The sequence below is a fragment of the Gavia stellata genome, chromosome 9 (assembly GCF_030936135.1).
Source record: "Gavia stellata isolate bGavSte3 chromosome 9, bGavSte3.hap2, whole genome shotgun sequence".
Lineage (NCBI taxonomy): Eukaryota > Metazoa > Chordata > Aves > Gaviiformes > Gaviidae > Gavia > Gavia stellata.
Window position 1 is genome coordinate 8,593,499 of NC_082602.1, and position 27,217 is coordinate 8,620,715.

Sequence of the window (27,217 nt, forward strand, 5' to 3'; positions counted from 1 at the left end):
AACCATTTTGTGAAAAAGACTGAAACTAAATAGTATGTGAAAGCTGTTTTCAGGATTTCTATCCAAGTAGGAATGTCTATGTAAGGTCTTTGTACATCAATACAAGGGAGCAATTAAAACAGTCGACTTAAGCTTTCTAAACGTTTTCTGAAGCTGTTGCCACCAATAAGCAGCCAAATACATTAAAAATGTTTCCAGGCAATTTGTTACTTCTTGGCACCACACACTTAGGGTGTTCAGTACTTGTGTATGACAAGTGATGTCTGTTGCTATTGTATTTACATCAGACTAGGCTGAACATAAAACTCTTCCATCACCTATTTTCCAGGTGCAACTATTTATTCCATGGATTTACAGTTACATTTTTTTAATTTAGAAAAAATTTACTACCTTGCCTTAGTATTAAGACAAAAGTATTTGTTGGATAAAGCTCTACATTTAATATTTGAAATACCTACAGGGTACAATTCTCAACAAAACAAGATAATTAGCACCCTGAAAAGTCTGAAGAGGATTGTCAGGCACAAAGGTATAGCAGGTGTAATGTATGTATAGTACTGTCAGCACAGATAAGCCTAAAATCACCCTCCAGTCAGTATCTAGACTGACCTGATTGACCACAGCACCTGCCCAGTCTTAACTGGTATGAGACCACCCATTGAACAAGACCAACTGATTCCCACAGAAATGGCTCTTGGTGAGACTAGGGCCATAACAATGCCATTTTTGTCCAGATGACAACTGGATCAGATCACCACAATGTTATGCCATTCTTTATCCCCAAAGAACACTGGTTTTGGTCCCTATTTTTACTGGGAAATAATCCCATTCACCCCCCCCCCCCCTTTTTTTTTTTTAAGCTTTTTAACACAACTAGAAGTATACTTTGAATAGAGTTACAGCAAAGAACAGATGCCTGTCATGAAGAAATGAGACACCAAAGCTTTACAAACTATTTGCAAACACGCAACAATGGCTTCAGAAGAAGTCTGTGTGCTAAAAGCACATAAGGCTCTAACGCTCTAAATACAAGTGTAGTATCAGAAACTGGAAAGAGTTTGACTCATAAGAAACAACACTATTAGTGTCTTGCAAAATATAAAAAATTTCATTATCTAGTAATCTATCTTTTAATCGATTTTGATGGGCAGTATCTTCTTCCCTAAGAATAGAAAAGATAAATTTAATTTTAACAGACTCCTCCCCCCCCTCCCCCCCCCAAGAATGGGGGAATATGTACATAAAATAGAAAGGGGCTACAGCTAGACAACAGAAAACGCTGGAAATTTTTCTAAACAGTCTTCATTTTGCCAGACTCCTGCCTTGAAGTGGCCTTTTATTGCTCCTATCCTCAAATTCCTCACTCCACACTTTGGCAGAGTTTCCTCCTCCTCAGTCTTTGTCCGCAGCTATACCAGCAAGCCTCCAGCTTTTTTGCTACTATTGTGTGCAACATTTCAGTAAACAAAATAAAATTCCTCCAAGCAAAAATACATTTGTGCCAGTGCAAATGCATCTACACTAACTTTTGCCAGGCAAGAAGTATTTCAAATAATTAAGACATTTAACTGTGTAGGCCTCTACTGCAAATCAGACATCACATTTAATGTCTGGGCAAGCTCTTCAGACCACAGCTATGCATCTAGCTGTTTACAGGATGAACAGACTTTACTTAAGTTACAGAAATGCCACTAGTCTAAAAATAGCTAGACAACTGGGCAACACCAGGGCAGATGACAGTCATTCTTAGTAAGTAGCTGATTAAGATCTGAATAGCCCATTAGTATTACTGAACTTGAGCTATTCAAAGAAAAACAAAGACAAGAGACCTCGCAATTTTAAGGACAAGTTAGGAAAATATCTGTCCCAAAATTACTAGCAAAACCATACTAAGCTGTACGAGAAGTTAAACTAAAAAGAGAAAGCCAAATGAACGCATGTAAGTTGGTATGTGCTCAACTGAAAGAGTATATTATTCACCCTACAACAACACGATGAAACACAGGTCTATAAAACAAGTGAATTAATCAAAAAGGTCAAGTAGGACTTCCTATTAATATGGAAAAAGGGATAATTTAATTGAAACAATTTATTTAATGCTTTTAAATAAGTTAGGGAATACTGTGTGTGCAGTTGTTAGAGTGGATATTCACTGAAAAAACTAGATGGATTGATGATAGCCAAGATAGACTTGAAATAGGCTCAATCTATTCCCATGGAGAAAAAACATTAAGGCTAAAAGCATGCAGCAAATGCTCATGATTAAGGGCATATGCAAAGTAACTCGATTGAATAAGAAAGGAAATTTGTCACTTGGGCACTTCTTGCTGTTGGCTTATCAGTTTAAAAGAATTCTCACCCTCTCTCCAATGTACCTCAGTGCACTTACTTCACCTCCCAGTATCTAACCTACAGAAGAAAAAAGCAACTCATGTATTAAGGCAGAATCCAATGAGCCATTTCCTACTGCAGACTCCCTGTGTATCCTCAGAAATACCACTCAACAACATGGGGTTTTTTGTTTTGGGTTTGGGGGTTTTTTTTGTAGTTTAAATTAGACTGCATCATCATCATCTCTGAACGAGATTTCAACTAGCTAACTTGGGCATGATCAAAAGCCTACCCAAAGCATCACAAAACTCAACATGGGCTGCAAGCAATTAATAGTGTCTTCAGAGTAGACACATCCTGAGGCTCTGGGCATTCTAGGGGATCTGTTTGTTGTGGACAAACAGCTGATTACAAAATGTTCTTGGTAAGAGCTAGAGCCACTGCCTATATGTGCTCACACATTTGAAAGACTCTTTGTCTTCTGAGAACTTGGAGACTCTTAACTTTCCCCCTGACTGGCATCTAACTCCAAACCATCTTTAGAAGAATTTCTGTTCTACTCTGAATATGTTGCACTGCTTCTGCCACAGCTCCAGGGAAAGCAGTTTACACGCAACCCTTAGCTCTTTTTACATTTTGGTTGCTGTTACGTAGTCACCTGAGGAGCATTAAATATGAGAGCATTGCTTTTCAATCCTGCACTGTAACAACTGTATGATGGTGAAGCCTACTATCCCCTCCTTAATTCTCTCCACCATTTATAAGATACATGTATATACATATATACATACACAGACACACATATACATAGATCTCATGAAGCAGAGACCGGGTAAAACAACACTAACCTTACATACACACACACAAAACCGAAGAAATGCTGTGCAATATCTGGTAGGGCAGAGAAAAGAATATTGTTTCTCAAATATTTCACAGTGTAGTTGAAAAGAAAACTTTAAAACCTGTAACAGGCTAATTTTAATAAAATAGCTACTTAAAGTGAAACAGCTGTTTGATGTAGCCTCACACATGAGAAGAAGTAAAATGAGCTGCACTTCTCATCAAATGATAGCCGAATCCCACATTCGGGTCTCTTAGCAGCCTTGAAACAACCCAGCAGAACACCAAAAATCAATGTTCAGAATGCCCAGAATTAAGTGAAAATTAGCCAGAAACATCAGATAAGCTTTAAAAAAATAGATTACCTGTACAACTTTTTTTTTTTGGAGAAAAACTACTGAAGACTGGATTTCGGACCCAGTGACAGAGGAAATGAAGTTGGAAAGACTTCTCTTAAAGCGTAAGCAAAGGGGTAAGACAAGGAAGAGGCAACAGAACATATGGCAATTTAAACAGAACAGTGACCAGATTTGAAGGGAGAAGGGAAGGCCAAGGTGGAGAAGAAGAAAACCTGAAAAGAAGAAATGAGAACGAATTAATTGTAATCACCCAGAGACGCCATTTCAATTACACAATTTTAGTTCCTTACCACCATAATTAGCTTAAATTCCTTATTTGACTTTTTCTAGAAAAGGTCATTAGGGACATTTTATAAATGCATTCAGACACTAAAAGGCACACGCCATGCTGCAATGTGCTACTTCTTGGGCAGTTTTTCTTCAGCCTTTAGCCTAAGCAGCCACCCAAAGCAAGGCAATCTCTCAGCAGGACACAAAGTCTGTTATGCCTTATTTTTTCAGCATGGAACCAATGAATTCACAGTTCATTACTTAAATGCCTGTTGCCATTGTATCTCAAAGCACAAACACAGAACCACAATGCCTGGGAAAGAAAATAAGAAATAAAGGGAAGAAAAAAGCTATAGTATTAGAAGATCAACTTAGTAGAGGACTTTAGAAACAACCCACAACATTCCTATCAAAAATAGCACCATTATATCTTCACTGCACAGACTCATATTCAAGGTTACAATTTTGATGCATAACCCTCAGGATAATTTTAGTTTCTTACACACGCATTTGCAAAAAATTAATTTAGCAAAACACAGCCACAATAAGAAGCATCATAAAATCTGACTCATGAGCCTAAATGCATGCCTCAGGCTCAACCTTCTTTGCAAACTCTCCCACATCGAAATCCAACTACGCTTACTTCACATCTTCATGCTTCCTGATTATTGCTGTGCCTTTTAATGTCTTATTGCTTTGACTGCACTCCACTGTGTAAGCTGGTTTTTATACAGCCATTGGAAAGTACTAATTCTGTGGCTGGAACAGGAGGATGCAGCTAGTCTTCAGGAAAGACTACTGCGCTAGATACACCTGAGTGAACAGGATGAACAGAACTGTCCTCTTGAGAATCAGTACGAAATGAAATGTTATCAGAAAGACGGAAACAGCTGGTTCTTGATAGGACATCCGACACCTGGTGACTAAAACCACAGACAGCTAAACATAATATATTTGGTTGCAATTACAAATACTCCATTACTTTCTCTGCTTTAGTATCACACTTTACAGATCGAAATGGATTCTCCTCATAAAAGTTTCCCCTTCCTGGATAATTATATTTTTAGAGGTTTTTATTCCAGCTGTGTTTCTGATGAACATGGTGAATGTGTTTTTTGTTTGGTTTTTTTAATAAAGAGAAAAACAAAAAGTCCAATAAAGAAACATCTGTACAATCTTCTTGAGAGCTAACCAAATAGCAACAGCTACGTGAAGTACATGAAAATGATTCTTATTTCAAGTTACAGCAAGGCATAGTCAGATCATGCATTATGAGTGTATCTGCCTTTCAAAGAGTATCTCTAAGCTTTCCACTCCAGCCCAAACATGGGGGGTCTAAATGCACAACATCAAGCACTTAATCAGCTGCCAAGTAAAGACCTGAAGTGCAGTGAACATAATGCAAAGATGCAGCAGCCCACAGAGGAGCAGAGCACCCCAGTGAGGAGGTCCCCATCAGCAAACGGCCTCTGCGAGGCAGGAGATTACAGGCAGGTTCCCATGAGCTAATACTGAAGGCACAGCAACAAGTAGCTCAAAAGCTGGAACAGGAGGTCTGAGAAACAGACTGGTGCCTGCTGAGGCTGGAAGCCCAAGAGCAGGAATAGTTACAATCAGGGAATATGAATGGTTATATATGACCAACTGGCAGATGGTAGAGAGATGTTTCTGGCCACTGCATTGTCAACAGTAAGATTTAAGCAACTACTGCAAACACTAAGCATAAAAAGCCCCATTAGATGGTTTTACTATTTCCATTATAGTGAACTATTGTTAAAGACTGAGTTTGGAGCTCCAATAGACCTTTTGTTACTCATGTTGAACACACGTTATTTACAGTACTTACTTTCTATTACTTGTAAGAAAAATAACACCTGTGTATTTTGATAAGTCATTGGCTTATTGCTCATAAATCCTAGTGCATGACATTTCCACATCAGCTACCTGCATGGTGCTGGTACACAGAGCACGCAACAGACAGGCATAATAAGGACTCACAGCAGCACAATACAGGGGGTTTCTTACAGCACTGACAATCCAGTAAAACGCTAGTCTAACAGTCCACAGTCTGATACTGATTTAATGGCTTAGTAGTCTCTTACGAAAGAGAACTCAACTGCAAGCAGATCATATTCACTGCCTATTTTGTCATTTCATCTACCAGATACAAATAACATTGCTTACAATAGATAGATACTACAGAAGCAAAACCTCTTCAACTCTTTTGGAAGGCAGTCATTTTCTTTTTGACACAGAAAGTTAGATCATCGTCACATACATTACATTTCTACATCTTGGGTTTGATATTTGAAATGTTAGCCATCAATACATATTTTGAAGTTTCGACAATATTAAGTGCATGAAATTTGACTCAAAATTGCTATGATTGCTATCAACTTGTTTCTGCCATTCATTGAATGAGTGTTGGGTTTGTTTTGGTAGGGTTTTTTTGGGGTGGGTTTTTTGGGGGGGTGTTTTTTTTGGTTTTGGGTTTTTTTGTTTGTTTTTTTGTTTTACAGCCAGCACGGCAATGTAATAGCTTTTTCCATGCATCACTGCTGGGCAGGCTGTAGCCTCCAGGAAGAAAAAAGCGAACAGGCAGATAGGGGAAGTAGTGTTTCCGTCTTTCTTCTAAATCTATTTGTGATGTACCCGATCAAGAAAAAAAAAAAAACAGCCCTCTAGTAGAAATTGTTTATGACTGTTGAAAACTTCAGGATGCTTTTATAAAAGTGATTTTTGACGTGAATACTGAATTACACATTTTAAACATAATAATCTACCAATTTTTGGCTTTTAGCACAGTAATATTTGTATGGCACTGTAATAGTCATATTAAAAGATTATTCTTATTCACAGATATTAAATTATTTACTCCAGAATGACAGGCAGCTGACCTGGGAAGTGAACCTTCATCTCCTGAAGACTACTGACCTACTTAAAAGCTTCTGCTTTTCTTTTCAGGGAGGGGTTCATAGCAAATAAACAACACACTACCCACATTGTTCCTCTGTAAGAGTAATTTCTTTGTGATATGCTTAAAAAACACCTGAAAGACGTCAAGTGTTGCCTTTTAAATCAGGAAATCATCCCTGAGCCATTCACAAATGAATTTTCTCTGCATCTCTGATGTCTATCTGCCTCTCTCCAGTATTAGACCAATAGCAAAACTCACCTCTAGAAAATTAATCTCCTGTTGAGCATCTGTGTGATGTGAATTTCAGCAGTCATCCTGGTAAATTGCTTTTTGTGTGCCCCAAAATTAAGTTTAAATAGAAGGATGGGGATCACAGAGTGGAAGACTGTCAGTCTCTAATTTAGGCGTAAACGCAGTATGGAGCACATTGCAAGGTATCTGCTAATGGCTAGAAGCTCCTAAAAATCCAAAAACAATACATCAGCTAATTCCAGTTTTCGCGGAAAGATTGTGACAAATTTGTATTCCCAAGTAATTTAATTACAAGATAAGAGTTTATATTACTACATTCCAGGGCTTGAAATTTCAGTTTTCACTACAGCTACTGCCAAGCACTCTCACTGGATGTCGAGCCCCTTGATAATTCTCTTCATAGTACAACTGTGTATGTATTCTGGCTCTCCCTTATCTGCCTGAGTGTAAGCAAATTACTGTTTTTCACAGAAAGTACAGCAAGCCCCAATCAAAAATAGAAAAGCCCAAAACTTTGTTCCTATTCTTCTTACAGGAATGAACACAGTTAAAATCACTCTGCCATAATTTCCTTGAAGTACCATGCCCACCTGCTGGCTCCTTTGCTACTTAGAATTTGTTTCCTTAAATCATTCAGAAATGTGACCATAAACGTATTTTATCTTCCTCTGAGCTGATACGAATTCATGATTTTACTTTTTTGTGTAGAACCAGCAGTTGCTGCTGCAGGCACACGCACACCCCAAGCACAGAAGAATTGACAAGCTAACCGCAAACACGGTAAAAGGCTCAAGCAAATGTGACTTTCTTTAAAAGCTTTCTCAGTTGTCACCTACACTGCATGCGAAGGGGGAAGAATTAACTGATCTGGCTGGTTTCTGAAGTGGTAGCAAGTCTGGAGGCTCGTTTAAATAACTCCAGTAAATGAAGTATTTGCTGCCAGCTGCTGGCACAAGGGATGCTGTGGATTTGTGCGTGTCAAACTGCTCAGATCGAAGAGAATCAACATGAACTCCTGCGGCCACGTTTTGAATGGCCTGGGACAGTCTTCTGTTCATTTATTTATTGCAAAACAGGGAGGAGTCATCTGTGCTTGGGTCGGCTCCTCCAGAAACAAAAGAAATAAATGAACTTGTGATCTAAACACAACAGTTCTTTAATTTTTAAAGTACACAATTATAGGGTTTGGGGAATTTTTCTTCAGAATATGAGAAACAGTATGCACTGACAGTTTCTCATTTACAGAGAAAGTTAACAAAAAGCAGATGTAGCTTATAATACAGTGACTGCAAAACATGCTGTAATTAATCTGGCATTCCAAACAATAAACACGATGTCAGCAAGAGACTTGCTTTAAATCTGTAAGTCAATTATGCACTGATTGCCTTAGCAATATATTACAGAAAATATTTACCATTTACAAAGTTGTGTTAAGATAAGCAACAGTTAAAAAACTGCAACAGGTAGGTCACAGGTTAATTAGGAAGCTTAGCAGTGAGTACCTAAGGTGAATACTTGGAGGACGATTACAACTACAAAAATTCTTTTCCTCGATATATTCACAAGCCAAACATCATAAACACAGAAAACAGCTGAACTCTTCCAGCTTTATATCTCATCCTGAGGAAAGCAGCAACTCACGAAACAGAGACTGGATATTTCGTGTGCATGCATTTCAGAGTGCAGAATATGCAAATACTGTCAGTCTTGGCAAATATAGAAAAACTAGACTAGAAGATAGTGAGGTATAGGAAATTTCGGCCTTCAGGTAGAGAATAGGTCCACTTAGAAAAAGGGTGGCCATTGTGTTTCATCTGAGATGCTGAGAAACTCAAAAGTTGGCTTTGTTTCAAGTTCTATATTCACAGTTTAAAGTAAAAAAATTCCCAGTGTTAGTTTTCCACTAATTGTTTCTGTATAGCACAAAAAAAAAAATACAGCCCCTTTCCAGTGTCTCATACAAATCTGTCATGTCCCATCAATTTAAACCAGGAAAATACAGAGCAACAGCTATGGACAAACAACATAAGACAGCTGAAAATTGTCCCCACAGTTTAGCTGTCTATTTGTGGGAGCAGACAAATTTTCCATCAAGTGTAGACAAGTCACAAAGTCAAATTCTAGCTTACAAGTATAATAAAAAAAGTAAAAATTAATAATTCAATCAATAATATTTTTATGCCATATTCAAAATGTTGCCTTCAGTTGATCTCACTTTGACAAATTTCAACCAGAAAGTAACCAAGAATTTTTGCAAATACTTGGTTTTGTTTACTGCTACTAACAGGCATAAAGAGTCACTCCAAAAATTACCTGCAAACACAAGACTCGCAAAACAAAGACACTGCTTGAGAGAAACTCAAAAATATAACCTAGTACTCCCTGTATGCTACCATGAGAGTTTAACTCCTGAATGTCAATGCTGGGCATAGGATTAAGTCAATATTTTAATTAGCAGCTGTGGTCTTACATACCTCACTGTCTAGATGAACTTTAGCCTGCCCGTGCCAAAAAAAAAAGAAAAAAGAAAAAGCTGTATGATTAGGGTGATTAAGGCAGTGGCATCTGAAGAAGGTCGACAACCGAGGGGAAAAAGTCCATTTTAACAGCAGGAAGTAGAGATTGCAACATTTTCAGAACAAAACTCTTCAGTGGCACAAATACAAACCCCCTGTCTCCCAGAAGTCCCAATTTATTCATCCAACCCTCTGGAGTCCCACCTTCCTTCAGAGAGGCACAGTAACTTTAAAAGCAAACTCTCCATCCTCTCACAGCCATTCCGTAGCCTGCCCCTTCAGCTCTGTGCAAGTCTGAGAGCTGCCTGTCCTACAGCTTCCTTCTCTGCTTTAGCAGGCAAAGTGTGGACATGCAGAGCTGTCATATGGCTCTTTATAACCACTCACTGATCTACTCCAAACATTTGCTTTGTACCTGACCGACTTTTCTCCGCCTAATAAGGCAGTGAAAGGCCAGGGGAGGCATGGCTGAGACACTGCACAACCGCCCTGGTTCAAAACCACGACAAATCTGGGTCCCCTGCCATCCACTAGCAAAACCAGCTGGGACACCACAATATTCACCACTGGGCTTTAAATACCTAGGCACTGCTAATGCCAGAATACTGGTTGTGAAAGAACACGACTACACATGGTCGGGGCTGTGGCAGGTAAAGTGACAGGAACTTAAAGCCAAAATATTCTTCAGAGTCTCACCCGTGAGGAATGCCCCCCCCAGCACCGACTCTCAGCCCAGCTCTGTGCTCACATCTTTTCCCTGCCAGCAGACAAGAACAGAACAGCAAAGGACACCGCTTGCAGAAACAAATTTAGCAACCTAAATTTAGGCGCTCAAATATAAGTTACCAGACATTCATTTTCAGCTACTGCTGAAGTCATCGATGACTGTGGTTCAAGTTTTATTTACTAAAATGACAAAAGAGGATGAAGCAAAAAATATGCAAAATATATCCCATCTGTCATTGTATGGGGGGGGGGGGGGGGAGAAAAAGTTAATTGCCAAGAGTCTCTTACAATTTCTTCCCTTGTTGTCATAAGCTCATAGACTTGACCTCTTTTATCCTGCATTTTACCAATAATTCATGCTACAAATGGCCTTCTCTATAGTAATTTTTTTTGTTTATTTTTCTTCTAATACCCTCAACTCTGGAATGAACCCCATCTTTACCTACAGAATCCAAAAGTCTGCTCCCCATCCTAGTGCACTGATGTGCGCTGTTGTGGCCATTCCACATGGATTCCTTCTTGCAGCGTCCTTCAGTAAGCATCTACAGCTGGATCAGTTCTTTTTAAAAAAGTCTCAGAAGTGAAGGACTGAACTATTTCAGGTGGTCACTCAAGCCACCTTTGTGGCAGGTTGTAGTATACTAGAGCACTGTTGATAGTTATTCAATCTGTCCTGAAAAATTTCCACTAGTAGGGACCCCAAAGCCTATGCAACTTATTACAATAGCTATCCTCGTCCTCCCTAAAATCCAAGAGAAATCTCTGACAGAAATGTTTGCTTTTAATCCTAAGCAGACAGTGATAACAATAACCTTTTTCCTATTCCCACATAGCCTTCACTGGTTTTTTTTAATTGTATATAACATTACACTTTTTTAAACTCCTCCAAATTCTTGTTTTCAAAGAATCTCCTTTGCTTTCCTCTGCATTTTCTCCAAATTGTCCAAACTCTGAAGACCAACACTGGTAACTGGTATGATTTCACAGGTGAAACTTCAGCAGTACTAAGTTGCACAAAATAAGTATTTATTTGCAAACAATGAGTCTGAATATACGTCCCAGTTTGCTTTACTCTGGGATACAGCACCACACTTCAGTGCCTGTTTAATCTGTGGTACACAGTGTCATTTAAACACCTTTCTTCAATACCGTGCACCCGAGCTTTCTTCTCCAAGTAGCCTGCGCTGAACTACCATTACTGAGTTGTTGCTAATTTCACATTTTTCTCCAATTTGTTTTGGGTGTAAATTGTGTTCTGCCAACTTGATGCCAGTTGCAAATTTTATATATACATACTATCCCATCAGTTAATGATCAAGAAAAACACTGCTCAGTACGGGACAATACATCAGAATATCTAACAGAAGGAAAGAGGCCACATTTCAATCATTTTAAGGATGGGAAGTCACTGGACCTCCTTAGGTTTCAGGCAAGTTTCCTGCAAGCAGAAAAGAAAACAACAAATACTGCACCCAAACAGTCATGTTCAGTGTTTTTTTTCCCCCTCCAGAAAGTGTATGCTCATTCTGAAAGTTTGGATTTCTTTGAAGTGACCAAATGTATATCTATAAGCAAGTCAATTCATGTTTGTAATTCTCCACCTGACAGTACCCACAGGCAGAAAAGCTAACATGAGCTTAACTTCTCACTGCACTCCATCACAATAGAAACAGGAGATGAGAAATATACACAGGAATGTACTTTGCACATGTATAGCTTAGTATAACTCTACAAATGTATTGCTAAAAATCTCGGTGGGAAGTGTTTGCCATTACAATGTTTTAAGCAAGTTCCACAAAGAAAGCATGCATTTTCTTGAAGCCCAATATTTTCTCAGCTTACTTTCTCGGCTATTTTTCTCCTCTAGTGCTGCAAAACCAAGCAGTTTACATTATTTGACATTGCACTGGACACAAATCTAATAAGCTGGATGACAGTTGCACTCAAATTTAAACCTTTTTATTGCTGTCTTGTTTTACTTACACACATTCTGTTTTGTGATTTTTAGCAGAAAGTGCCAATATCCTCAACTCCTATGGACTAGAAATTAATGTTTTGCATTCCCAGTATTTTAAAGTCATACATATGTTTTGATGCAAGACAAGACATCTGTTAAACGTTTAACAAATTGAAATTGCAGTCATCTAAATTGCATCTTTATGGAAGTAGCACAAAGATATTAGAGATGATTATAGTGACAAGTTAGATATTTAATCACTGGTCTAGTAGTGAAAGTCTGCATCAATACAGTGGTGTTTACCAGCTTCTCCCCAGGACATTAATCAAGTAGAAACTTCAGAATTGTGTCCGATCTCATTTCCAAGACTAGGATATGTATTGGAAGTTCATGTCAGATATCTAGAACACCAGGCTGTAATCCTCCTCTCCACTTCTTGGTATATATGTTTTCACCCAGTCCCTCCCTCACATCTTCCTCTTTCCACCTCCCATCTGTTTTCCCATTACCTTTATACCATCTTCATCATTTACTCTTTATTAATCTACTCTTGAAAAAGCCTGATTTCTTTCAGACTCCCACTCTAACCTCATGTTCCCTGCCAATCATTTGCTGAATCACATCTACCTCTTTCCAACTGTCTTCAGTCTCTTCACCAGTCTCTCATTTCCTCTCCGTGTCTCTCGCTTCCCCCATTCTACTTCGTTCCCAACTTTTTCCTTTCCCACAGCTTTCCTCCCATTAACAAGAGATCATTTGCCTTTCCCTTTCACAGGAATTAATATCGGGAGCGTACGTTGCCAACAGTCCTCAGTGACTAGCCTTGGTTGATAAACATTGCCAGATGGTATCAGTCTCACTAGTTAAACTATACCAATTCAGCAGCTTCAATTGCTGCCACACAGCCAGAACTACAGGCTACCAGAGCTCTTGACAAGCATTTACCATAAAATAACAATTGTTTTGTAACCGCTAAAAATCTGGAAAAAAATATAAATCACAAGAACACTATTTTTGCCCTGGATTTTGTTCTCTTTAGATCTGACTTGCTTTACAGGAAATGTTAGTCTTGCCAAATAATCAAGGAATAAAATGACTAGCACAGTTCACACAAAGTTAAGCTTGTACAGACGAAAAACTTACAATTCTGAAAACCATATTATAGTTATTTTTCAGATATTCCCTCCTACTGCTACTCCAGAAAAATCATATGATTCAAATTATAGTTTCCAGAGGAAGTCATTAAAGAAACTTTCTATCAATGAAGGTTTTGTATGTTTGCACTTGGTCTTTGGCACACACTCAGTCTATATTTAGAATACACACTACAGAAAGTGTTTGAAGCCAAAGCAATTTAAAAAAAATAATCAGAATTTCATTTATAATACAAAGATTTGCAGAGACAGGATAATACTCGCTTACACTGTAATTCTAGATAGCTTATAGGAGTTGCACAGGTTTTAAGAGGGGAATGCAGTAGCCAGCCCTACCTGCAAGTGCTACCGTCAGCAGGAAAGCCTGGAGCATCAGGTGAGGCACTGGCTTTCTTTGGGAAAGACTGGTCTTTAGATGGCAGTTACAGAAATACAGTATTAAGAAACTGGAATGACTATAAAAATATTTTATCAGCTACAGAATATCACACATTAGGTATTATTCCTTCAGAGTATAAAAATGTAGCATTCTCCCCAATAATACTGGTGGGCATATGATTTTTTTTTAAACTGTGACAAGATTTTTAAATGATTTCTGCTATGTGTTCTAGTTTCTCCATGCTTTTAAAAGCTGTTTTGGGGTCCTGGCCTCCTCCACTCAAGCCATTTTTTTTCCAAATCAAAACAAACATTTGAAACTCATTTACTCACCTAACATCATTACCATTCACTGACCAACGCTTAATGCCTACCCGATGTGTTTAAATTAGCATCTTCAACTAGGCTTGCAGTAAGTTTTTCATATTAGTGTCAAACGTTCGTACACAATAATGCATTAGATTGGCATCAGGAATTTCTCAACATGCCTTGAAACCTTCTGAACCATTATTACCATTTAAACACACAGAAGCAGGTCGTGAACTATATTTAAAAAACAGATGAAACACAACACTTCACCTTTCTCAACACTTCTCCAACCTAACCCAGGAAAAAGTACATGCTGAAAAACAAAACAAAAACATACTGTGGGCTTCAATTGATACTTGACACCAAGAGTTTATCTTCTCTCATGAAAAATACTAGAGAGTATGAATAATCCCTTCTCAAAAGGAAAAGAGTATTAGTGAGTGGTAATGGTTAACAAGCAGATACCATATAGCATTACAAGCAGATGACTGCAGCCTCCCCAAGAGCTGCATTCTAAAGCCTGATAGACTGAAATACGTAACTGTTCGATAGGAATTATCCAGCCAGCATTTTCTGTATTCTGATGATCATCACTGATGATGCAGGCTATTAATGCATTTTTGTAATCTTATTCCTTTTTACAATACCTATTTGATTTACATCAGAGCAAGATCAAGTCAGGTAAACCAATTTTAAGCAATTCAGAGGACACAAGTTACAATCGAGCATAATTAGAGACAGGCATAAAGTAATTCAGCAAGTACTGCTCCATCTTATAAAGAATTTCTAAAATGAAGGTATTCTGCATTTCAGATTATGTAACTGTTCCGTTTTATTTCACCTAAGTGGCAGGATTTTAAAAAGCTACATAAGATGCCCCATAATCAAGTTAATCCATTTTTACCTATGGGGAAATGCAAAATAACATTAAGTTTTGCTGTAGAAAGGTGAGGCACAAAGGTAAGCTTAAGGAAAAGAAAAAGCTTGTGATTTCCCAGATCATGTATCACATCTGACTGAAGTTTTCTTTTATGAAGCAACTGCAGATGTAAGAAACGATCTTCTTTTCGCCCCTCAAATCTTGCTAGAGTTTCAAGAAACATTACAGATCATCTTTTATTTCCTGACATGACAATATGCAGAAACATACTGTTGTGAAATTCATGTGCTTCTGAGATATGAGCGTAATTTAAAAAAACTCTACTTATATACACAGTTATCAGCTGGACAATTGCATAACAGGATGAATCTTCTTGTTTTTAGTGAGGTCAACTAAAAGCTGCAAAGGAATTTTGCTCCATGCATAGAGCGCTGACACGGAATACCCAAACCAATGGCTCAGTTGTCATGGGCACCAACAAGGAAAAGGCATTTAAATGCCAAGATTTTTAAGGAAACCTTTACTGAACTCGTATAAAGTCAGACCTACAACTTTATACCTTGGGAACCAAAACTAAATAGCTTTAAGAAAAATTCTGCTGACAAAAGAGCACAGGTCTCAATAACCCAGCAGCCCTGAATGCCCTCTCCGTCAGTGGGTTTGACACCAGGGCATGCCAGGCTGGAGGGCTGAGCTGCCTAGGAGGTAGCTATGGAGGCAGAGGGACAGACCTTAAACATGCAGTAAAGCAAGAGAGATAAGACCACAAAATTGTGCTGTTCAGCAGCTGTGAAAACAGTTCTGTCTCCTCTGATTTCATTTCCAGCAAAAGTAGTTACTAGTCTTCCCTTCAGGAGTACCTGGAAAATGCACAACCGAGCGCAGCTGTATCGTTACTCACAACAAACAGAATAAGGCTGTCCGAGGGCTATGGCGATCAAAACCTACTGTGCCTACTGCTATTGTATGAAATTGTTTCAAATTGATGCACTAGGATCCCGTTTCCACTTACAGATGGGAAAGACATGTGGAGTCACTTCAAAAGCTCATCTTCTGGCACCTTTTTGCTGACCTATGTGTAACCAGGTGGAGAGCTCCCCTCCTGAGGGAACAGGTTCCTACAGCACAGAGACATCAAATCATCACACCTCCACCCCCTTACCTGATCAGCTATTGACAGGGGACTATTTCCCTTGCCATGTAAAGGTGGTGATCCACACAAACGAGGGAAGGCACCCAACAGCGCTGCAAGAGCCTAAAACAATACTCGGATCAGCAGCAGTGATAGAGCTGCTGGCAGAGTTCCAGCTGGTATACAGTATGCTATTTTCTTTGTAAGAAACAGCATGGCACTGGGCAATTTGAACCTCTATTTCCATTCATCTGCACTGAAACCAATGCTGAGACAATAGAAATTAAAACTTGATCGTGAACCAATACAAAAGTTACCTTTGTTTTTAAGCACTTAAGCATCTAAGCACTTCAGAGGCTTTAGATGCTCTCTTTTCTGCATCACTTCACATCCCTAGTTAAAGATGATAGAACAGGCTGTGCTTGTTCAGAAGTGGAAATCACTCCATAAGTTTTCAGTTCCTATCAGAGTTAGGGTACAGCCTTGCAGGACAGTTGGCACAATTTTCAAAAGCATCTTAGTGGATTAGAAGCTAGTTTGTCAAAAAGCTCCATATACCACTGCAGGTGTCCAAGGGCCTGATTAATTCCCCCCCGCTCCTTTCTTAAGTGAAGCTTAAGGCTCTAAGCCAATTAAGTGGCTATTCATAGCACTGAATTTAAGGTAGGAAAATTAGTTTGTTATATCCCATGTTCACCCTCTGCCACTCTATTTGTTTTGGGGTTTTTTGTGAGAACAGCAGAAGCTACAATTATTGTAACTAGAAACAGCATACAAAGAGATTAAAGTAGGTCAAGAACAGACATTGAGCAAAGCTATGAGAAAATTACTGTTACAGTACTTGTGTCATTAACAAGTCTGAAGTATTTGGTAGTCCTGTGATGCCATGTGACCTTCTCAGGTGGGACTGGCTTAGCATTTAATCACAGAATCACTACAGTTGGAAAAGACCTGTAAGATCATCAAGTCCAACCATCAACCCAACACCACCATGCCCACTAAACCATGTCCCACAATGCCACATCCACACGTTCCTGGAACATCTCCAGTGATGGTGACTCCACCACCTCCCTGGGCAGCCTGTTCCAGTGTTTTACCACTCTCTCAGTAAAGAAATTTTTCCTAATATCCAGCCTGATATGCAAAATAAAACTCAATACATTATTGCATTTACAGAAACACAAACTATGAACTCCTTTTACAGTAAAGAGTACTTTTCCTAAGCTTTGAGTCTGGTAAATTAGCTACACAGATATGTACTGGCAAGCATACAAGCAATTCCAGCATATTAAGCTTTGTTTCCCATTATTCACCACAACATTTTTATGCAGTTTAAGAGGTTATATATGGTTCTGAATGAAGAGACTGTCATTTTACAAGTGAATGAAATTATAGGAGGACTTCTAGAACTTATGCACATGAATACTTTTAACACACAATTTACATGGGCATATTCTTTAGAAAAGTAGCAGGATTCACTTTTATATTCAAAGAATGAAGATCAAATCAAGTGTAATTAAGAAATTTATTCTTTGTAAGAAAGTGTTTTCATGCAACTTAAACCATCTCTGAAATATACAACCTTCAATTTCTTTTGAAGAAAAAAAACACAAACAAACCACCACACACATGTTTATATGCAGATGTAACATCCCCTTCCTCCTACCCTGTGATACAAGTCTCAATTTGCCAAGCAGAGTGTATATAAATACCAATTGTTTTGAAACATTTCTATGGCCTCAACCTGAACATAATAAACTGTCTAAATCTATATAAGTCTGAGAATATTCTTAACCTCAGTGTCCATATTCACAGAAAAGAGTTGCTTATTTTCCTCCATTATACATGATATATGCACACCTTCACCTATACCCTTATTTTAACTTTCCAGACTATATCTATGACCTCCATGAAGAATTCATTAACTCAAATATAAAAAAGCTGATATTATACTCCCTCACTACAGTGTACAAACAGCAAAGAGGTTCATACACAACCAGGCTAACCTGACATGATTGACTCTTGAGTTTAACAGAGTACCAAAATAGGTTAGGTATTTTTACCTGGTAATTTTTTGAAACACCAGTTTTATATATGTAGATGAATTTTAAAAAACAAAACCAAAACAGAAGTGTTCACTTCTAGGAACGCTTTTAAAAATGGTCTTACGATACTTACTATAGAAGAGCTCTTGCTGTTTAAACCAATGGGTTTTCCTAGCCCCATATTGGGTTTTGGATTGTGGGGAAGTTGTGGGGTTTGGTTGCTTTTTTATTGGTTGGGTTTTGGTTTCTTGGGGCAGGTTTGTTTTTTTTAATCCAAAAGAGCCAAACCAGAAACACTACCTCCATGCCCACAATCAAAATGAGAAGGTAAAGACCTCCGAGCTCAACCGGGGTAATAAATAGATGCTGTGTTGCCAACAACTGCAGTTTTCCCACAATACAGCTAGCTCCAAATTACTTTTCGGCAAAATTAAAACAAAATTCAAGGCAGGTATAATATATATGCACTGTGAAAAATGAAACAAGAAACTAAACTCTCTTCAGCCCACAATAATGAAGTCAAGGAAAACAGAGAATTAAAAAGCTATGTTATGGCTGCAATTATATTAAGTAGAGTTAATGTGTACATGTAAAGCCTGAGAAAAGGAAAACACTGAGGCTTTAAAAATAAAGCAATCCTAACAGTCATTGTTCTATATGCATACACACACACAGCATGGCATTTTATATTTAAACTGCAAGGTCTTCAGCCTTGTAGGTGCCAAACTGCTGGAAACAGAGTCTACAGTTTTCAACTTAAGCAGTTATATAAGACAAAGTAGTAAATAGCCTAAACTATTAGGTAATTTTTAGTTATTTTTATGCTTGTTTGACTAAACTCAGACTTGGCCAATTTCTTGGGGAAAATTTGAGATTATATAACTGCACTTTGTAAACATGCCAGCCTCTGAAGTACACCAAGCCACCTGGTATTTAGAAAAAGATTGAGTACGTAACTTAAGTTTAGTAGCATATACTGAAATACTTTTAGTATTCCAGTGATCCCAGCAATAATTGAAAGCAGAGAAATGTATTAATTTCTCTAAACTTTGCACTTACTACAAAATATCATCAATGCAATGAGGCAGAATCTCCTGAAGTGAAGGCCAAGACCACTTTATGCTACACAGACACTTTTCACAGTACTCAAAAGTTTCTCAACTGCTGCCTCATTAGGTTCATTGCTTTGCTTAGGGGTGTTTTGGTTTGCTGGGTTTTTTGGGTTGTGGTTTTTGAGGGGAAGGGAGAATCCAGAGGCCTCCAGATGTACTAGATGCTATTTAAAGCTCACATAACTCTGAAAGAATGATGCTGCATGGGGTTATTACCTCTTGCATTTTCACTGACTTTTCATCATAAAGTATTAGGTTTGAACCTAATTTGCTTTGACCATTGTCAATGTCTTACCTTGCGTCCACAATACATTGGAACAAACAATTGGAGGTGTTATCCGTACGTTTCTTTGCCATGCGTTTCACTGAAATTTCTGCTGGGGAAAGGCAGTCTCTCCTTTGTACAAATGTGGGATTCAGCTCAGTTCCAATATTGAAAGCAATATTGCATAACAGTCAGGGATGCATTTATGTTTTAAGAAATTATGTAATCTCTCCAAGGAACACGTGTGTAAATGATGAAGTGTCTGCACATGGGACACTAAAAACTGGCAAGTACAATGCTGAACTGCTCTTATGTTAACTGCTTCTCCATGTATGATATTTTACTGTAAGACATTTAGCATTGAAAGCAGTTTTCACTCTTTTAAGAGATTTTCTTGACAAATTAAATTGAGAAAATTAAGTCTTTCTGAAGAGAAAAAGAAATTATCTGAAAAGCATAAAATCAGACTGGAGTTTTATCAGAAAACCCATGTCAAAAGAGTGCATAACCCTGCACTGTATTTGCACTCATTCAGAAGGCTGCACTGCCTGACGCCACATCTCTCTCCTCTCCCTCCCTTCTTCCTCTCAAAATGTAAACTTCAGCTTTTATTACAATATTGGGAAACAATGGAAAGTTGACCTAAAGGTCTGAAGCAACAAACAGAGATTACATTTTAGCTTACTCTTGATATCTAAGGCAGTAACTTGCACGCAAGTTTGGCCTTAAGTTCACCATGTAGTGACATTTCTGTTTTAACAAAAAAGTAAGTCTCTAGCTTTTATAATAATGCCTCCTGGAATGTGCAACGCTATTCCCTTATGTCTAAACAACATTCAAATAAATGAGAGCAAAATTTTACTAATTTGATTGCTGTCTCTCAGTACAGTTATTTGCCTCAAATAGAGTATTACAGTTGCTAACTCTATTTTGCATATTGTTTCAGCAGCTTAAGATGCAGAGAAGGTAATACCGGACTGTGCTTGCAAGACAGCCTGCAAAAGGCAAGGTTTAAGGAAAAAAGTGTGAAACTAAATTGTCAGGCAATGAATGCCAGCAGTGCCCACTGCTATAGTTATTGCTGCCTTCCTTCTAATGTCTTCAGTGCTACTATGTTTCCTCCCCGCCTGCCATTCACCTTAGATAGGAATTTGACATGTTATGTACTTGACTTGCCTTTGAGATACGCTAATGAAAAATAGCATGTAGTAAACATTTTGATAATAGAAACTTGTTTAAAATAAAAAAAGTTACTGAAGCTTGATTTTTGAAACAGAAGATGCAAAAATAAGTAAAAAGGAAAAAAATCAGGTGAGGGGAAAAAAATACACAAACAGAACATGGACTGGATTTTTTTTCCAACCAATTTAAAAATGCATCAGTAATAAGAGGGGGAAAAAAAGCAAAACCACAAACAAAAAGCAAGCAAACAAAAATCCAACAAGCCCCAAAACCAGAAACAGCAAATGGAAGAACAGGTGAAATGAAGTAAGAGCAACTCAAGAAAGGAAGAAAAGAAATGAGTGGGTAACTTCAACAGATGATACAGATAAAGAACAGCTGGAGACTGTAATCTGGAGAAAGTGGAAGAAGAATGAAAATATGGGAAGAACAGGAAGAAAGAAAAAAGAGCAACGGAAGTTCAGTAAAAGCAGACATTTTTAAAGTGAACGGTGAAAGAGACCCCAGAGTTATCCCTGTTGTAAGCTCAATTTACTTCACTTCTCCCCTTACTACCTTTTTTAACCTCCCAAAATTTTCCTTGCTCCAACTCTCTGAGTGAATTCCTGCCTAGGGCCACTAGGTTTCCAGGAGCTGAAATGATTCTTAGACTGGTTGTTAACCCAAATTTCAAGGCTGTCTGGATTCTCAGCACGCACATATCCCCATAACTTCTTTATGGCTGTTGAAATACAAAGGCACACACCTGTATAGAGGGGGCAGGGGGGTAATTTAAACAAGGAAAGAAAAAGAGTAAGGAAAATGGGTGAAATCTAAACTCACATATACCCACCTCCTAAAGTTCCTAAAGAGCACCTTAAATTACCATCAACAAGTACTGCTGCTGAATAACATAGTGTTCGCCTGCTCCCAACGCATTAAGCATTACAGATTCATACAACCATATGGTAAAGCAGACTGAGGATACAGTTTGGGTTAAAACAGCGAGCAAATACAGAAGAAAACCCCAACCCTCTCCAGCAGTAAAAAAATCAGTTTTAAGCCAGCCTGGTCCCCTATGTGACAATATAAGCACCAGTGACAGCACAGCAGAAAGGACAGGAGAGCAGAACAGGTCAGCATTTTGGGAAGGGAGAGGGAAAAAATGTTAGCTTACGCCTGCTTTGAAAGTGTTTGTGGAACTATAGCATCTGACCATTAAGGATTTGGCAAATCTACTCTGAACTTTTATACCACTGAATAAATCTTTAGAAGACAATGAATAGCATTCCTAAGGAACAGTAACCATAACAGAGTGAAAAAGTATGTTGAGAGCAAAAGGGGAACGGATAGAAAAGTCACTGTCCCTCAGTTTGAGCTTTAATTCATTGGACTACAGAAGACCTGAAAACTCCAGAACACCAGGTTTTGGTATGCCCTGAACTCTTCAACACCCATGCAAAGCAGAGCAGACCACAGCAGTGACAATTGTTTCATTACTGCTAGACAGGAATCATTCATTACGGAAGTGATTTAAATTGTTTCACTTCCCCCTCTGAAGCCTTAATGTTATGGGATCTCTTTGTCAGCCTGAACAAATGGCTTGCCTAAAGATGCTACTGGAAGATTTATATTTGTTTGTGTGTTTTTCTAAACATGTATTTCAAAATACTTTAACCCTCATCACTAGAGCAAGACTACAGCATCTGGTGCTCATTAAAGCCAGGAAATTCCTGTTTTGGTCTTTATGAAACTGTTGAGAGTTGATAATTGATTTTTGAATTCTAGCCCTTGCAAAGAGCTATTCTAGCAATTTCATAGTAAACAAGAAATTTTACTTAGCAAATTGTTTAAATTCTGCATAATGCTAAAACCAGGCATTAGCATTTTGCAATTCAAAGTTTTCAGAAAATATTTATCAAGTTCGAGCCAATCAATCACCATTATGATACACAATACATCTTATTTTGCAGTCATTAATTTAAAAGCTGTAATCAGCGTAACACAGAAACAAAACCATTTAGCAACTTGCAGGTCATCTACTCTTAGCGCTTCAGCTTCACCACAGTAATTTTTTTCCCACAAGATCAGAATAAGATTCTGGGTCTTGTACAGATCTTATTCCTAAAACCTTACTGAACCTTATTATGCACACCTTGTCTGCAGATTTTAATACCTATAATGTAATTAGAAAGAAAATATGTACTCTGTCCTTATTGATTTGGTATTAACAATCTTGAATTAAAAACTGACAACAGCAGTGAGAAAAACACATTAAGACCTAAACATTTCATAATAGACTGAACAACATGACAGAAACAACAGCACAGGTAGAAACATCTTCCTAATGATTCCCCCCCCCCCCCCCCCCCCCCCATATTCTGGGAGGAAAGCTGTGAATGATGAAAGGCCACAACACCCATCCACAGAATGTGATGCTACTGAAACTGCAGACAAATTATACTGGAAAATTATGTGAAAAATTTGGTATCACTTGATTATGATAGAGTGCAGCGTATGACTGTGGTACAAGACTGTCCATCCATAACTGCTTCTCCCTCACTGAATGAATGCTTATCAGGCAGTCGGATCCCAGCCAAAGAGACCGGGAAAGATGGCACGTTCCAAATTCAAGCCCCCGGAGGGCCGGCTAGTTATTTGTTATAGACTCTCCTCTCAATCACAAAATGTCATTAAGTGAAGCTACAGTACGTTAAAGACTTAGAATATTTTCCCTATATAAACAGCTGCTGTAGCTACAAATGGAAGGTTACAGAATTGCAGACAATTGATACCAAGTGTAAATAGAATATATAAACTATACTTTATTTCACAAGAAATAGGAACCTCTAGGTTAAGGGGTTCTTTGTACACATACTGTAATTTACTGTGTGTTAGGTGTATATATACACACACAACTTCCCAGATCAAAGCTAGCCAGAGAGTAAAAGTCTTAACTCTAGAGCCACCCTACAGTCCACAGGCATTTGAAACATCTTTTTAAATAGTATAGCATATTGCTAAAATGCCTTGTTTGCAGCCCATCACTGAAGTTTCTTTTGGCATCAAGACTTTGGCACCTTTCTAAAGAAATTATGTTTCTTCCCATGAGACCTTCTTCATTTACAAAGGTTAGTCCACATCTCCACCTATACATTGTAAGTATCGCATACAGAGAAATTATTTGAACTCCACTTTCTTGGTTTTTAATATATATCAGCCTGAACAGAAATACATGCAATGTTAAAAATCACTCCTAACTTCATTTTTCCTGCAGAAGAGGAATTAAGTATTGCTTTCATTCAGTCACAGCTATAATTCTTTAAGAACAGAACTAGAAGGCTTATTTCAAAAAGAGATGTTCCAAATTGTATACTTGGTTCACATTAATAGGCTGTACTTCCAAAAGAAGCATAATCTAAAACACGTAATACTAGCAATTCCTAAGAAATAGCTCTACTTAGGTTTCTTAAAGAAACCAAAAAAGCATTTAGACTGTCTCTGTCAGGGACACTATGAGTATATATTGTTCTAACTGAGCTTGACCAACACACATCTTTGTATTCTATAAAAACAAACAAAAGACCAAAAGAACACCCACTAATCTACAATGTTACCAGTAAGACTAACTGGCTTTGGCTGCTGTAAAATAAAGAAACTGTTCAGATTAGATGTAGAATTACACAGAAGAAAGCACACATGCTAGAGACAGTAAGTACAATAGTATTGATAATAAAGTACTTGCAGAAGTGCAAGCTATTTAAGATGGGTTTGTACGTCAGATACCTATATAAAACTGGGCTAACTTCAACAAGAAACTCTTATAAAAACAGTAGAGACTGAAATGAAAATATTCCAGGTGCCCAGTATTCATGTGGTGACTCTAAAGACAGAATTGTTTATTTTGTGGTTTTACTACTCTAACAATTAATTCCACCCCATAAAAAGAACAAAATAAAAATACCTTTTTTTGATTTTGCGCCAATCTTCAACTTTGATGGCCAAGCAATCTGTGTATTTGTTTCTTCCATAATCTGTTTAAAAGAAAGCATTTATGAAAAATTAATTTTCTATTCTTCTCCTACAAAGTCAAAAGTTCGTTTTTTGAAAAGCCGATGTTTACCATTTTTAAATCTGTTGACTATTATTACTTATAAATAGCACACGTCATTAACTACATTTCTGGTTTTCTTGAGAAGACTTTTTCTCTGATGATAGGTGGAGCTGAGTTCTGATAATTCCAAAGAAAACCAAAGAGAAAACCAAGATGCTCAACAGTTTCCATGAAGCTCAAATGACCACTGTTAGCTACAGCATGCTCCAGGTCCATCTCAGAGGGAGTTTCAAAGCTTCACAAGTCAATAAAAATATTTCTTTAGTTACCTTAAAACAGCTTCTAAGTAAAGCCTATCAAATTTAAACCAAGTCCTTTTGAGTGTCCGTAAGTCAAGATACATCAGTTTGCCTTCATAGGTTCGTTTCCCAGGGTTTTTTGCCTCACCTTTGCCTGAAAGCAGCTTTTCATTGTAAGCCTCTCCAGGCTTCAAAATGCACACACTCACACTTATACTTTGAAATCCATGTAGTTATTTGGCTTCATGTAGATTCTCATTCTGTTGCTGCCTTTGTTTTAGTATAAGTCCACTAGCCATAGGCATATTATACTGAAATTTAATACTGACACAGAGTTACAGTGCATCACGAACACATTTAGTAGTACTACAGGAGAAGGAACTGAATGACACCGAAGACTTCATATATATGAATTGAAATTCAGTTTTAAGAAATGCTGGGCCTGTCTATTGAGACTAAAGAACTACTTTTTCATATTGAGATCTGATCAATAAGTATGATGAAATCATCTTTCATCACACTTGAGAGAGTATCTAATCATCATGACTAAGAAGAGAATATCATCATTATGAGGACCTAAAGAAATGAGAAAGATCTGCCCCATTAGTCCATGACAAGATGGTTGCAGGATGCCAAGAAAATGCACCTGTTAAGCAAATGTCATGCTACGCTACATCAGACAAGGCATTCTTTTAATAGAGAAGTGGATTATAAAAGGCCCTGATGAATTTTCACCTGGAATAACTTGTCCAGTTCTGCTCGCACACGTACAAGATTTTGTACAGCAACAAGCAAAAGGGTCCTCAAGCCTAAAGAGATAAAGAGCGATCAGTTTGTTCAGATTGACTGATGTTAATTAGAAGGGGTCCTAGAATCACAGAACAAGTTTGGAAGAAAGGCACCTCTGGAAGTCATTTAAGTCCAACCCCACGCTCACAACGGGGCCAACTGCAAAGTTAGGTCAGGTTGCTGTCAGGGCCTTGCCCACCAAACTCTCACTACCTCCAAGGAAGGAGATTCCACAGCCTCTTGCACACTTATTCCAGTGTGTGGCCACTTTTACTGTGAAATTATTCTCTCATACGTGGTTGATTTCTCCTTCGCTCAACCTTCTGCCATTGTTACCTGTTCACATTTAGGAGGAGCCTGACTCAGTATACCTTTAACCACCCATAGGATAGCTGACGACTGCTATTAGATCCCTCTTCTACCTCACCTCCTCCATGCGGAACGAACGCCACTCTCAGCTTCTCTTTGTACATGAGCTGCTCCAGGCCCTTGATCAACCTGGTGATCGTCCACAGTAGTCACTCCTGCTTGTCAGGATCTTTCTTGGGCTGAGAGGGACATAACTGGACAAAGTACTCCATATGCAGCCTCACAATAACTGAGCAGATGGGAATAACCACTTCCCTTGATTTGCTGGGTCATACTATTTTAGTTAGTGAGTCTATGCAAAAATACTTTCTCCAAAAAGGGCAGTAATAAGTATTAAGGAGATTATTTAATACATATAATGTTAACAAGTAAACAAATGCTCACTCTACACTTAGGTTGCAAATTAGAAAAACCTAGATCAGAAGAACTGAAAGAATACTTGATTGTGTAAGTAGGAAAGAGGTAGGAAAGGAAAAGGAGAGAGCTTTTCAGATGACAACTCTCAGAGTCTGGTTCCTCCTGTATAAAGATTATTTGTTCAATTTCCACAGAAGGACAAAAAAAAATAATTGTGTTCTTTTGATTGCTGACACAAATAAGAATTATAATACACAAAAAGCAGACACTATCCAAAACAGTCAACTCACCAAAATTGGTGGGGGCGGAGGGGGGGAATTAAGCAAAACAGTATAATTTAGCACTTTTAGTCATCTGCAACAATCATAAGCAATAGTAAAAAAAATTCAAATTCCAAAATAACAACAAATCTACTTCCAAGAAAAGAATTAATGCATTAAGAATATAACAATACATTTTCCATAATAGTATAATTCAGAACTAAGGCAGACTTCTCTAACAAGTCTTAATTCTTATCTTCTACATCCAAATCCCTAGGACACCACAACAACTTCCAGATTAGTACACCATGTGGAAAAACTGAAAGTGTCAGCCAGACTTCATTATACTATATTTTTGGTTTCAGCAACTATTAGATAATAAGTTACAGCTGAAATAAGACACTTCCAGCGGGGTGAAATTCTATCAGCAACATACACATACTTTTCCCAATTTTCCAATCCAGATGTGAAAAAAGCTATTTCAA

At 38.0% G+C, this 27,217-nt stretch overlaps 1 protein-coding gene across 1 annotated transcript in view; it reads right to left on the bottom strand.

Moving 5' to 3' along the window:
* Positions 1-27,217, bottom strand: part of BICC1 (BicC family RNA binding protein 1) — a 110,357-nt gene that overhangs the window by 30,363 nt on the left and 52,777 nt on the right. The window contains exon 3 of the mRNA XM_059821214.1: positions 24,569-24,638. Coding sequence (XP_059677197.1) covers positions 24,569-24,638 — 70 coding nt within the window. The remainder of the gene's footprint in view (positions 1-24,568; positions 24,639-27,217) is intronic.